The sequence below is a fragment of the Camelina sativa genome, chromosome 17 (assembly GCF_000633955.1).
Source record: "Camelina sativa cultivar DH55 chromosome 17, Cs, whole genome shotgun sequence".
NCBI lineage: Eukaryota > Viridiplantae > Streptophyta > Magnoliopsida > Brassicales > Brassicaceae > Camelina > Camelina sativa.
In genome coordinates, this window is record NC_025701.1 from 7,767,115 (window position 1) to 7,781,028 (window position 13,914).

A 13,914-nucleotide genomic window follows, 5' to 3' on the forward strand; every position below is an offset into this window, starting at 1 on the left:
TAATAGTTAAGAGTTTTAAAGCTAACCATTAATTTTCAATACAGAGAAAAACTTAACAACATTGACGTGTGAACCATATATCTACTTTCTTACTGAAATGGGATGTTTAAAGACTAATTTCATTTGGAAATAAATAATATTACAAAGTGAGGAATTTTTTTGTTGTTGGTCGGAGGATTTTTGACTGATGATTTTATTGTTGGATTCAGAGAATAAACCTATATGCTTTTCGCAAAATCATTTTGAGTTTTTGTAATTAAAAGGTGAATTGTGTAATAACATTAAACGTATACAATTTGCATTACATTCCTCAATAGGGTTGATTGTAACACTAATCATTCATGGTTGTTGTTCGAATCTACAATCCCTCATCCTGATGCACCTTATTAGATTCTTATTCTTATAAATTTAAACTTTTATTTGGTTATATTGTCATGAACTTAATATCGTACGCAGACAGAACAAAACAAACTCTCATTTGTTTATATGAAAACATGTTAAAAATGGACATCAAACAAGAAGAATTTGACAATATATTTTATGAAAAATTGCGCAGTTTAATATAGAAATTATCGCTAAGAATAAATATTTTAATGATATTATCGATAATTTGTCAAAAAAAAATCAAGAATGGTGTAAGATTGAGTCGGGCAATATATTTGTCTCCAATATCAAGACTGGTCAGATCTAAACCATCCAAACATAGCCATCCACACACACCCTGATATAAATAAGATATTTTTAAGATATTAAAAATCAAATATATATACTATTTAATAATACTTAAATTTTTTAATTTAAATAGAGTTTAAATATTTATATTATTTTAAAACTGAGATGTAAAACATTTAGAAAAAAATTTAGTAGTAAAATGTTCATGATACTTAAACTTTTGATAGATTAAATATTTATAATAATTTTGAATTTTTTAAAAATTTCATTATTTATAATATTTTAAACTTTATAAATTTTTAAATGTGGAGGTCTATTAATTCAAGTTTACTGCTCGTAGTTGGAAACATATTAGTATTATTTATAATGGTACTCATGTTTTAAAATTTAAACTATACAAAATTACAAGTAATCAACGTAATCTTTGATTATGGTTAACATGAAGCTAGATTTGAGCGTCTCTAAATACAAAACTGGAAATTTATCGAACTTAAAGTTAAAACCTTGCATTCAATTATGGTCTGAGCTAAGTTACTTTTGTGAAATCAACAGTTTTTTTTTTTTTTACACTGGAGTTTCTTTATTGATTAAGCCTAAAACAGGCCAATATTACAGCCAAAAAACCAAAGTACAGAACAACCCAACAAATAAAAGAAAAGCCCACAAACCCAATAAAGAAACCCTTAAGCAAAGAAAACTGAAGAGCTTGGTGGAAACTTGCCGCACGACTCCATCGACACCTGTGCAACTTGTCATCGCTGTCATGTCTACGCCGGAAGAATCATTCGCCGGACAAAGAGAGACACAGACAATGGTATGATAAAAATGAAGAACTTAATGATTTTCAAAAACAGAACCTGAATCTCCTCTGATTCCTACTGAGGATACAATTCAGTTCTGCTTTACTTGAATCTTCTCCAAAATACCATAAAATCAGATTTTTTATGAATAACAGATTTTGATGCACTTATTGAACTTCCAAGCCTTTTGTGATCTTGAGATTTCTTCCGACTAGAAGTTGAAGTCGAAACTCGATACCTTCCAGCAAAGCATACCCATAGATACGTTTTTTCTTTAAAATCGAGCATCTTAGAATTCATTGCCATAAGAATTTACCTTAACCGGAATAAACCGGATCCAAAAGCTAGATGAATCACCGAGAAATCATGATGGTGAAATCTAGACAAAATCCAGTCTTAGCGTTGCCAAGGAGGCCAACTCAAACCGGGATCAAGCCGGACATGACATCGTCGAAGGGACCAACACACACCGGAAGCAAAGCCGTACAAGTTTCTTTCTCTGAAAAATTTGAGAGAGAGAAGAGAGAGAAACTCACATGCCGGATCAAAAAACCATCCAAACTGGCTGAGATTGCTGAGAAAGCCAACGACACCAGTGAAAATCCATCCAAGCACCGCTATAGTAACCAGAGAATGATGGTTAGAAGCCGGAATTTAACCGGACAAATAAAACCGGCCGATCTCGCTATGAAAGCCAAAATCGCCAGAGTCAAAAGCCAGCCAAGGGTGCTAAGAAGCCACCGATGCCGGAGTCAGGAGCCGGCCGATGTAACTATGAAAGTTAATCACCGCCAGAAGAGATCTGTCAAAAAGCTTTCTCTCTCTGAAGGATCTAGAGAGAGAAGAGAGAGAAATCAACAGTTTCATGCCGTTGTTTGTTGGAATTAGATTTAAATGATCAATAAAATTTAAATTAGAAAAAGAAAAAAAAAAAGAATCGTAAAAGTCCTGAGTTGACTTATTATTGTCAGAACTTCTGACTCAGAAGCAATCTTAAAAATGTCAAAAAGCAAGCGAGACGATCTCTGTGCCATTTCCCCGGCGAATTGACGCCGATTTCTTCCTCTCTCTCGCCGTCATCTCTTCGGAACCCCCTCTGCCCCCCCCCCTCTTTAATTGCAGGTAAAATTTTTGATTTTTTTTTTTCCGGAAGATTTGGAGTTGACTTTTTAGGCATGTTAGCTAACAGATTTGTGATTGATTTAGTTCAATTGTTATTTCTACATGATTGAATCTTATACTTTCTCCGTGATTCAGAGTTTTCAAAGGCAAACATGGATGATGAAACCTCTGCCAAAGAGAAGCAGAGGAACTCTTCTGATAGGATCAGCAATTTACCTGATTCCTTGTTATGTCAGATTCTCTCTGATCTCTCCACGAAGGAATCGGTTCGCACCAGCGTTTTATCCAATCGGTGGAGAAATCTATGGTTACATGTCCCTGCGTTGGATTTGGATTCCAATAACTTCCCAGATGAGGATGACGTTTTCTTGAGGTTCGTAGATAAGTTTCTAGGTTCTGAAAATGAGCAGTACCTGAAGAGTTTCAAACTGATCTATGAGGTTTATGAGCACGATGCTTCTCGTTTCAAGTCTTGGATCGATGCTGTGATTAGGCGTAGGGTTCGTCGTTTTAATGTGCATAGTGAGGTGGATGACGATGAGATTGTTAAGATGCCTCAATCTCTTTATTCTTGTGAGAGTTTAGTTGACTTACGACTTTACCGCGTCGTTTTGAATCGTCCCGAGTCTGTTTTGTTACCTTCTGTCAAGGTTATGTATCTAGATATGGTTAAGTATGATGCTGATTCGACTCTGGAGAGTCTGATATCGAGCTGTCCTGTTCTCGAAGAGTTAACCATTGTCCGTGATCCTAATGATTGTCTTGAAGTTGTGTGTGTGCGTTCCAAGTCACTGAAAAGCTTCAAGATTGATTCTGAGCGCTATGAAAGTGAAGATCATGTTGTTGCAATCGATGCTCCAAGACTTGAGTATATGAATCTCAGCGATCACCGATCTGATAGCTTCGTTATACACAGTATTGGTCCATCTGCAAAGGTAGACATTGATGTTCTCTTTAATGTGGAATATTGTGAGCCATTGGATACAGATGATTCTTCCAAGATAGCTATGCTTGGTAAATTCCTCACCGGGTTAGCTACAGTCAGCGACATGACCATCTCTGCTGAGACTCTAAATGTAATATATATACATGGTTGATTCAATAACATTAACCTTATCGTCATCTCATTGAGCCCGTGTTCTCATTTATTTCTCGCTGTACAGGTTATTCATGATTACTGCGAGATTGAACAGCTACCTCAATTCTCCAACTTGTCTCACTTGCATGCTTACTTCCAAGAAACTTCGTGGGAAATGTTGCCAGCCTTCCTTGAGAGCTGCCCAAATCTACACTCTGTCATCCTGGTGCGTCTCATTTTACCTATGCTCTCATGTAAATCACATTGAGTTTTATAATTTACAAAAAAAAAAAACTCAAAACTTCCCTTGGTTATATTTCATCAGGAATTTGATTTGCTTCCGGAGACAGAGCAGATTGATCTTTCATCTGTGCCAAAATGTTTCCTATCATCTCTTGAGTTTGCTCACCTGAAGACTCCATTCTCTGTAAGCACGCAAAAGAAAGGGAGACCACTAACAGGGACATCAAGTAAGATGAAATTAGCAAAGTATTTTTTAGAGAATGGTGCAGCTCTCAAGAAACTGACAGTAAGTGCGAGTTTCTGTAACATCATCAACAAAATCAAATCGGTTCCAAGGAGTTCTACCAAGTGTGAAGTCGTCATGGATTAACTGAGCCAGCATACAAGGTAATCCACTTCTGTATCCAATGATCTACAGATAAATCAAGAGTTGTTTGCGTCCTTTAGTTAACCAGTAATTGCCGAAAATTTGTTGAGCTTTTTCAGACCAATTTATGTTCTATATAATGGGAAATCGTTGCAGGAGCTGCTTAGGAGTCTTAATGTAATTTTCTTTCAAGGCAGAAAAAGGCTCAGGCGATTAAGTGAACTCCCTTCTTTCTTTTCTTTTATTTATTTTTTTTTTTATTTTTTTGATTGCAAGTGAACTCTCTATTTACAGACCCTGTTTCTACTTAGTACCTAACTATAACACTCCGTTGGTGTTTGGAGTTGTAAGAATAAGAAAATCAAGTGAAACATTTTGGTGACTAATATAGTCAGAGAATGAGATATGATTAACCAATTACCAGAATCTTTGCTTTGTGAGTACTTTTCAATCTTCCATGGGAGGGTGTGGTCAAGACACTAGCCTTTTATATCGTAGATGAGGAAATTTTTGGCAATCTGTGCCTGGATTGGATTTGGTGATCAATGGCTTCAAAGATTATGATGAATTAAGGTCAATTTTCTCAATTGGTTTATAGGTTTGAACAGTAACTTGTGCTTACAGAGTTAAGCTAAGTTTTGTTAGAAATGGGTACAATACTTTGAACCAGCTATCAATAAACGCATTAAGCAGAACTTTCAACAGAGTTACGATACCTTCAACCATTTACACATCATTTGAGAGATTAGTATCCTTTGAAACTCTATGGCGTAAGCTTGCCTAAATAGCCGGTCTCAGTTTCTTTGCCTTGTCTAAAGATCATGGATCTACAACCAATCAAGTTTGTTGATAATCTGGCAGTGGAGATGCTGATCTTAGGCTGCCCAATTTGTGGACCAAATGTATGGAGTTAAAGTCTCATCTCAGTCTCTGTTGAGCTACTGTCTGACCAAAAATAAAATTGGCTATCTGAAAACACAAGTTGTACTTTATGTATATAGAAGATAATGTTCATTATCTGCTATATACAACCAAATTCTCTAATGTATCATTAATTAATCTAAAACATTTTGGTTTTATGTTTTAACTAGAAGCCATCATCAATAACAGAGAAGAAGTATGAAACGTAAGATTTAAAAGCATACATAGATTTTGCTATAAACAGTTAAATACAGAATACTCCAACAACAAAAAGCAGTCATAGTAATGAACCACACTGATAATGAGCCATAGAAAATAAGTGTTCATCGACTATGCACTGAAGAAAATAGCAATTTCTTAAGTTTTATTGTCTCTTACGGAACATCTCCATCATGAACTTTTTTCTTTTTTCTTTTTTGTTAAAGATCTCAATTAATAAGATATATATTGGACATATATATATATTTAACGGAATATAATGACAAACAAATTAGTTTCGTATTTTTATATTTTTGTAGTGGTGAAAGTAAAAAAGAAGAAATATTCTTTTTTTTTAATGATGTTTCGTGTATAAAATTTAATTCTGTTAATTTTATATTAATGCTAAATAATATGCTGGATCCTAATATGAGACGATGTTATTTATCTTTTGCACAAATATTTACTAATGAGATAGTGATGACAAGCATGTAACATGAGTTTTTGTCTAGTGTTCTAAGCAGTGTTCTAAAACGCGCTAGGCGCTCTCTAGACGATAGACGAACGCATAGCGCCTAGTTGTATATGCGGGTGTTTAGGCGGAGCCTAGGCGGATATTTATATATACTAAATAATTATATGTAACATATAAATTATAAAACAGTTATATTTTTAAAGCAGTTATTTATGCAAATTCAGTCATAGTTCATAGCAGCTAAATTTTGATGATAATCCCCTCTAATTTTTACTGAAAAACAATACAAAAAATATAAACAAAAATAATTAAATAATCAAATCATGACAACAGAACATGATTGTTACTCCAACGTAACAATCGATGTATATAATCACTTCATGAGGAATAGCCACGAACAATAAACCAAAGGTATCAGAGGCATCAACAAACTATTACTAGAATAGCATAATATTAAATAATAAAGAAAGAACTGTACCACAAAGATTGCGATACACGAAAGTGACCATGAAGCAGCTTACGTTAAGAAGAAGGTCAATCGGAGTAGAGAGGTAAACCAAAGAGGAACACCGAATAACAGAGAAGAGCAATACAATTTAATGAGCTATGAAAACGAGGTATAGCCAGAGAGATATCAATATTAGTTGGGATTGTATTTAGGGTTTTTCATTAAGTATTGAGAAACTAGGTTTTTGTCTACTTGAGAAAACGTACAGACAACGTCTCGGCGGTGTTGTATACGCGGACTATGCGGTACCCAGGCGCCCGCTTTATAACAAAACGCATAACAAACCGTATATGATGTATTCGATACGTTACGAGACCGAATAGAGAATAGGCGGCGCATATACGGGCAAAGCGCCCGCGTTTTAGAACACTGGTTCTTGGAGTTATAAGGGCACAATGCTGTTTCAGATATTTTAAAAAATCACTATTAGAAATTCCACAATAAGGGTTGGAGAATGTGTGGAACGGGGGTTATGATACCATATCTATATATATATATATATATTTTTGGAGACGTTGCGTTGATCTCTTTTTAACTTTTTCGGGAAGTTCCAAACTGTTCTCTCTCAGCCATATGAATCTTGTCTCTTGATTCTGAACTTTTATTATTTTATGAAGAGATTTTTAATTTTTATAATTTTAAAAATTTTATATTACAATAAAATACTTTTATTATCATTCATATTTTTAAAGAATTTCTTAATTTATAATCTTGGCTATCATAATTGGTAGTTTAGAATTTCGGTAAAAATGATAAATGTTAAAAGTTTAGAGTTGAAATGAAATTGCTGCTAGTATAATTCATGGTAAATATTAATTCAAAGAAGATATTACGATAATTTTAGAACCAATTACATGTAAAGAATTAATTATCGCATTTAAGATTCTCCATAATTTTTTGATGCGATTTGAAAAGGCGACCATGAAAATGATTAGAGATGAGTTCCGATAAAAATGCAAATTCAAGAATATACAAACAACAATAGAGTCATATTTCACTAGATTTTCTTAGATATATATATATATATATATATATATATATTATTTGATTATTAATTTATGATATTGATGGGACCATATTTTTACATAGGATTTCCAAAAAAATTATTATCTTATTAATTTATCGAAATGTGTCATTTTTTACACCGGCCCAACTCGGGACCGGAAAAATTTATTAATTTATAGCGAGTATTAATTTAAAGAGTATTAATTTATAGAGGTTCTACTGTAAAACCTCATAAAAACGTTTACAAGGTTTTTAAAAACATTGTAAAAGAGTTTACAAGTTGTTTAAAAACCTTTTAAAAACCATTTGAAAACCTTTTAAAAACCTTTAAAACCCCTTTTAAAAACCTTTTAAAAAACTTGTAAAAGCGTTTACAAGGTGTTTAAAAAACTTTTTAAAACTCATTAAAAAATCTTTAAAAGCCTTTACAAGGTGTTTATAGGGCTTTTATAAGGTAGAAACCTTATAAAACCTTTTAAAAACCTTGTAAATTTTTTTTGGCGGGAAATTTTTTTTGTTGAAAATTTTTATCAAATTTTTTTTGACAAAAATATTTCTGGCGGAAAATTTTTTTCGAAAAATTTTTGGCGGGAAAATTTTGTTTTTCTATTTATTGATTAAAATATTTTTCATTTAAGGATAAAATGGTCATTAAAAATTAATGGAGGGCAAAAATAAAAATGGTAAAAAAAATAGGGTATTTTTGAAAAGGGATATATCAAAAGGGTATTTTTAACAAATTCTCTTATATATATCCTCAACATGTAAAATTTTTGTTAATACAACTCTTACATAAATTCCTACAGTGTAAAGAACATTAAAAAATCGATATATTCATATAATTTTGCGTTCGAACTCATGGCAGCTAATGATCCACATCCATATAAGCCGTTTGATTTTGACAGCCCATGGAACATCATGATAACGATGACACCATCAGACATAGGTTCGAGTAATACAATAACGTTTCCCGCAGAGCCGGTAACAACCGAGGTATTATCCATCTTGACTAAGGATCTTTCACAGGATTATTTGATTTTCTCGATGTTGGTACTAATATTGTATCAACTCTGACCTTAGTAAAACATAAAAATGGAAATTACCTATTTAATGGGTGGCGTATGGTTCTCCAGCGAAGTCATTACAGGACAGGAGATATTGTTGGATTTTGGTGGGATCGATACTTCCGGCAGTAGATTTAATTTCGAACTATGTTTTTACGCAGGGCCAGCCTTAGAATTTTGGTAAGATTTACCTTACAAAAAACATAACAATGGAAATTATCTATATCATGGGTGGAGTATGGTTCTCCAGTAATTACACTATATATTGTCTCGGTTAGTTGATGGAGCGGATTTTCACAAGTTCATTTCATCAATATTCTTATTTAATTATATATCTATTCCATATCATATTAGTTCTCTCTAACCTATGTTTTCTAAAAATCATCTGTTTTCTTTTTCAGTAAAAAATAAATATAAATAATAAATAAATTTGACTGTTTCTATTAAATATAGTTATATGGAACTATTCATCATTTTCTAAAGATCATCATTGTCTGGAGGATTTGGCCGATGCATGGGTTATGGGTAAGGTCGTAGTCGTAGGGGTGATATATCGGGATTGTTGGCAATGGCATAATGACTCCCAAGAGTCGAGTACTCGAGTGCGTGGTGTTGTTAGAGCAATTACATTGGTCATACCATTATTTGAGTGTCAAAAGAATTAAATAATAATATTTTTATTTTAATTTAATTATTTATTTTATTATTATTTAATTAACCAATCAATTTTTGACAGTTGTAGACTCAGTGTCTCAATAAGTCTTGGCAGAGACACTGGTTCTATATCTCTCCATCTTTTTCTTATTTTTTTCCTTTTTTATTCTTCACATCCTCCCCCTAGTATATGCAATGGGAATGCCCTTAGATTGGCGAATTATAGCTTTCACGTGATTGTTTCATCAATTTTATATAAACCAATGCTGCAATGCATATGGTTTTTCTTTTTACTGTTACAGGAAAAATAGACAATTGATAATTATTAAAGTTTTGATACAAAAAAGTTGTAATCACAGCAAGACGTAAACGCAATTAGTATAGTAAAAAATTAATATGTAAAATCTAAACTCTAACCATATAATAACAAGAGGGTTTTTATTCATCTTCTAATACTAAAATGTATACTACGTACCGCCTCCTAAATATTATTACAAACATATTATTTTTACTACCTCTACGATTTCACCTTTACAAAGTTTCTACCTTCTTTAACCATTTAAAATATTTTTTTTTTCTTACGTAGGTTATACATTTTTTTTTTTTGATATCAACAAAAAGTGATATACGTTCAAAAAGAAGTAACCAAATTAATACTTCTAGATTTACTTTATTAATATAGCAAGGGTCAATATCTTTTCTAAAAATAATAATGGGATAATAATAAACTTATTGTTATATTTATTTAAAACTTTTATTTTGTTTGAGATAATATTTATTTTTAATATTGTAATTGTTCGGTAAATATATAAATATATATCTCTTTTTGAATACTAATTGTTTTAGAATATTATAGTTTTTAATTTTTTTGATGTATAATACAGTTTTATATTTGCATCATTATTTTATGAAATATTTTGTAGTAGTAATTATAATATTGTAATTGTGAGTAAATAAAATTTATGAATTTATCAGCCACATAAATTTAGTTTTACCAATACGCCAAATGTGAAAAATTAAAATACACGTTTTTTCTTCATAGATTGAGTAATATATCTTTAATTTTAAAATTTCAAATCACAACATATGTAGAAATATTTTTACATATTTATTAATCATAAGTATTATATGATAAATAAATTTGTAAATAAAATAAAAGAAAGATGATAGGAGAACCATAATCTAAAATCTTAACAAAATTTTCTAAATCTAGTTATTAAAAATAATTATATCATCTACTTGGATATAAAATATTAGTTTTAAAAATTCTGATTGGTTATATATTTTTTTAAAATAAATAATAATTTTCGTCCATAATTAATTAGAAAAAGAAAATATTTTTTTTTTAAAATTAATAATTATTTAAAAGATTTTATTCATAAATTCTGATATATTGTTTATATTTGGTCAAAGTATTATTATCTTTATTAAATTAAGTAATTAATCTTTATTAAATATTTCTAATGGCATTTGAATGTAAATTTTTACATATTTTAAGGTTAGTTTCATATTTGTACTTCTCATTTAATATAGTACTAGATTAAGACCCGTGCTAGAGCACGGGTTGAAATTCATTTTATTTATATTGTAATTTTTATATAAACTAAAATTTATGTGATTGTTTTTAAATGTTTTTTTGATAAAACATTATGCAATAAAATCATATGCTAAATATGATGGCTTGAAAAAAAACATTTATTTTGTAAGTTTTATATTGTTAATGATTTTAGATAATTACCCGTGCTATAACACTGATTAAATTTTATTTTATATTTTAAAATTAAATTTGTATATGTTGTATTAGGTTATATATGTGAAGTTATTTCAACAATGTATATTCTACATCATGACTTGAATGTCATTATAAGACATAATTTTGTAAATGTGTTTTTTAAAAAGCGAGTTAATATTTTAAGAATAGTTTAATATATTGTTATATTTTTTGTTTTAATATATTTGGTTTCTTGAAAGTATTTCATATTATAGTGAAATATTATTGACATTGCTATAACAAATCAATTTAGAGTGTTTATAGTTTCTAACTTTTATATCAAGTTTCAATATATGAAAAATATTTCAAAATAAATTATTTATAGTTTATTATATTATTTAAAATTATAAAATTCAACAAAAATATAAAATTGAATTTAAATAGTCAAATTTTGATCCGTTACTCAGTAAAATTTTTAATTCAATAGATATTATTTTTAAAGAATAATATTATTAAAACTTGAATATTTTATAGATTAAACAATTTATATTTGTTTTTAAAAATTCAGCTTATGTGATATCCGGAAATAAAATTATTGTTTAATTATAATAAATAATATGATAATTTATTTGTTTCACAAAATAGAATCGTATATAAAAATGAGAGGTGAAGTATAATGACAATTAACAAACTAATATGTTAAGTTAGATATCAAAAGATTTTATATGATGAATAATTTGATAAAGGAAATTAATATGGTAAGTTAGATGATATGATTCTTTAGAATATTCTCTTTAAGATTATCTGTATAACCTATTTGTAACCAATTAATCATCAATTAATGTATAACCTATTTGTAACCAACTTATTAAAATTATATAGTCTACAAAACAATGTTGGGTACTTCCGTTTTATTATAAAGGGGATGGTTATAAATACTTCAATTTATTAGATTTAACTTGTGAAAAAAATAATTTACATTTTTTATCAACATAATAATAAATCATTATAGATTATATTTATTATCAAATATTAAAAAATTTGAGAATATGATATTGTAATAAATTTCTTAATATAAAAATTGTTATAGAAAGTTAATTGATTTTGTTTTTTGTGCAATATCTTAAGGATTAACTTTGTAAATAAATATAACTTTAAGGGTAGAACAACAAATATATATATTCACGACAACTGATTTGGAAAACATAATCTTGCACATTATATTTTTTCGTTTCTTGAAGATTACTCGATTAAGAATTTAAGAGTTTATTGAATAATTTGATAAATATTTTTTTTCCTCAAACATCAATCAATTTGATAAGGAATAAGTATTGTTTTTATGAACTTAATGGAATCAGCCACTTCGGTTAACTTTGATGCAATTATTGAGGCTAATTATACCGTAGTGACCTTTTCGTCTCACAGCTTCAATGATGGAATTCATAAAAATTTCTCGAACTTGATTTTCATTAAGAGTGGATATCTCTCCGTAACAGACATTTTCTTTCACCGCAAAAGACATAACTTCCTCTTCTGAGACAGCTCGGAGGTGACCACGATCAGACTTATTGCCTACGATGACGGTAAGGATATTGGGATCAGTCGTCTGCTCACGGAGCTCTTTCAACCATCCTTCCACATTCTTGTATGATGTGTGATTCGTAATGTCGTACACTATTAAAGCCACTGTGGCATCGTTGTAGTAATGTTTTGCCAACGGCCTGTATGAATGCATTAAATTAAATAAACAAGTCCTAAACTTATGTATATACCAGTGAAGCAATATATTTATTGTGGATTGCTTTTTAATTGTAAAACATAAAAGAGTTTTGCGTTTGCGAGCCAAACCGTTCTCGACCATTGGTGTCCCAAAATTGGACCTTGATGTTCTTGTTGTCAATGTTACCATATCGTGTCAGCCACTCAATACCAATTGTAGACTTTGATTCAGTTTCGAACTCATCCGTCGTGAACCGCGACAAAAGGGTTGATTTTCCAACGTTGGAATCGCCTAACATCACAACTTTGAAAAATATATATTCTTCTGCCATACTTTTTCGAGGAACAGAAATCAGAAACGATCCGAATATCAAAAGTATGAGAGTTTATCTTTGATTGATATTTAGATATGCTTCACGATAATATATAGATGATTTCTCCTCTAGGTGTAATAATAATAATAATTAGTTATCACTAGGTAAATATTACTTTCAAAGGAAGTAACCAAATTAATACTTTTAGATTTACTTTATTATTATCTAATGTAAGAAAAAACTGAAACAAAGAGAGTTTTTTATTAAAAAAACATACTTAAAAAAAAAACTTATTAATACTTTTAGGTTTACTTTATTATTATTGTAAGATAAATTTTTGTTTACTTTAACAAGTGATATAATTTAATTAACTACTGAAAATATATATATCTCTCATACTAAATGAAAATTATATAAAATCAGTGTTATTTGGGTCAAGAGATAGAAAATTCAACTAAAAGAGAATTCTTTTATATTCAATTAAAGTAAGAGAATCATATCTTTTTTTTTGTCAAACAAAAGAATATAAAAAGAAACAAAAAAGTGATATACTTTCAAAAGAAGTAACCAAATTAATACTTTTAGATTTAATTTATTATTATCTAATGTAATAAAAAAAATCTGCAACAAAGAGATATTTTTAGGTTTACTTTATTATTATTGTAAGATAAAATTTGTGTACACTTTAACAAGTGTTATAATTTAATTAACTACAATAATATATATATATATATATCTGTCATACTAAATAAAAAATATATGAAATTGTTATTTTGGTCAAGAGATAGAAAGTTCAACTAAAAAATAATCATTTGATATTCAATTAGTGAAAATCATATATTTTTATAGTCACAAGATCTAAAATTACAATTACCCACTCGATACAACTTATTGTCATTATATATAATCCTCAACATGTAAAATTTTGTTAACACAACTCTTACATAAATTTCTACAGTGTAAAGAACATTAAAAAATCGATATATTCATATAATTTTGCGTTCGAACTCATGGCAGATAATGATGATCAACATCCATATAAGCCGTTTGATGTAGAAAGCCA

General features: G+C 29.6%; 2 protein-coding genes across 2 annotated transcripts; one reads left to right on the forward strand and one right to left on the reverse strand.

The window, feature by feature from the left end:
- On the forward strand, positions 2,418–4,699 carry LOC104756018 (F-box/FBD/LRR-repeat protein At1g16930-like). The gene is made up of 5 exons (XM_010478527.2): positions 2,418–2,594; positions 2,730–3,670; positions 3,758–3,898; positions 3,998–4,302; positions 4,439–4,699. Exons 2-4 carry the CDS (start codon positions 2,747–2,749, stop codon positions 4,283–4,285), a joined length of 1,353 nt encoding a protein of 450 aa, XP_010476829.1. The 5' UTR covers positions 2,418–2,594; positions 2,730–2,746; the 3' UTR covers positions 4,286–4,302; positions 4,439–4,699.
- On the reverse strand, positions 12,076–12,907 carry LOC104756019 (ras-related protein Rab-11B-like). The gene is made up of 2 exons (XM_010478528.1): positions 12,667–12,907; positions 12,076–12,539 (listed from the first exon to the last, which is right to left on the reverse strand). The coding sequence occupies exons 1-2, from the start codon at positions 12,867–12,869 to the stop codon at positions 12,173–12,175; spliced, it is 570 nt and encodes a 189-aa protein (XP_010476830.1). The 5' UTR covers positions 12,870–12,907; the 3' UTR covers positions 12,076–12,172.

Excerpts from the sequence above, each read along its gene's own strand:
- LOC104756019 (XM_010478528.1), bottom strand. The coding sequence starts at position 12,869 with ATGGCAGAAGAATATATATTTTTCAAAGTTGTGATGTTAGGCGATTCC. Across the intron at positions 12,540-12,666 it reads GACACCAATGGTCGAGAACG|GCCGTTGGCAAAACATTACT; the intron begins GTTTGGCTCGCA and ends GCATTCATACAG.
- LOC104756018 (XM_010478527.2), top strand. The coding sequence starts at position 2,747 with ATGGATGATGAAACCTCTGCCAAAGAGAAGCAGAGGAACTCTTCTGAT. Across the intron at positions 3,671-3,757 it reads TCTCTGCTGAGACTCTAAAT|GTTATTCATGATTACTGCGA; the intron begins GTAATATATATA and ends CTCGCTGTACAG. Across the intron at positions 3,899-3,997 it reads ATCTACACTCTGTCATCCTG|GAATTTGATTTGCTTCCGGA; the intron begins GTGCGTCTCATT and ends ATATTTCATCAG.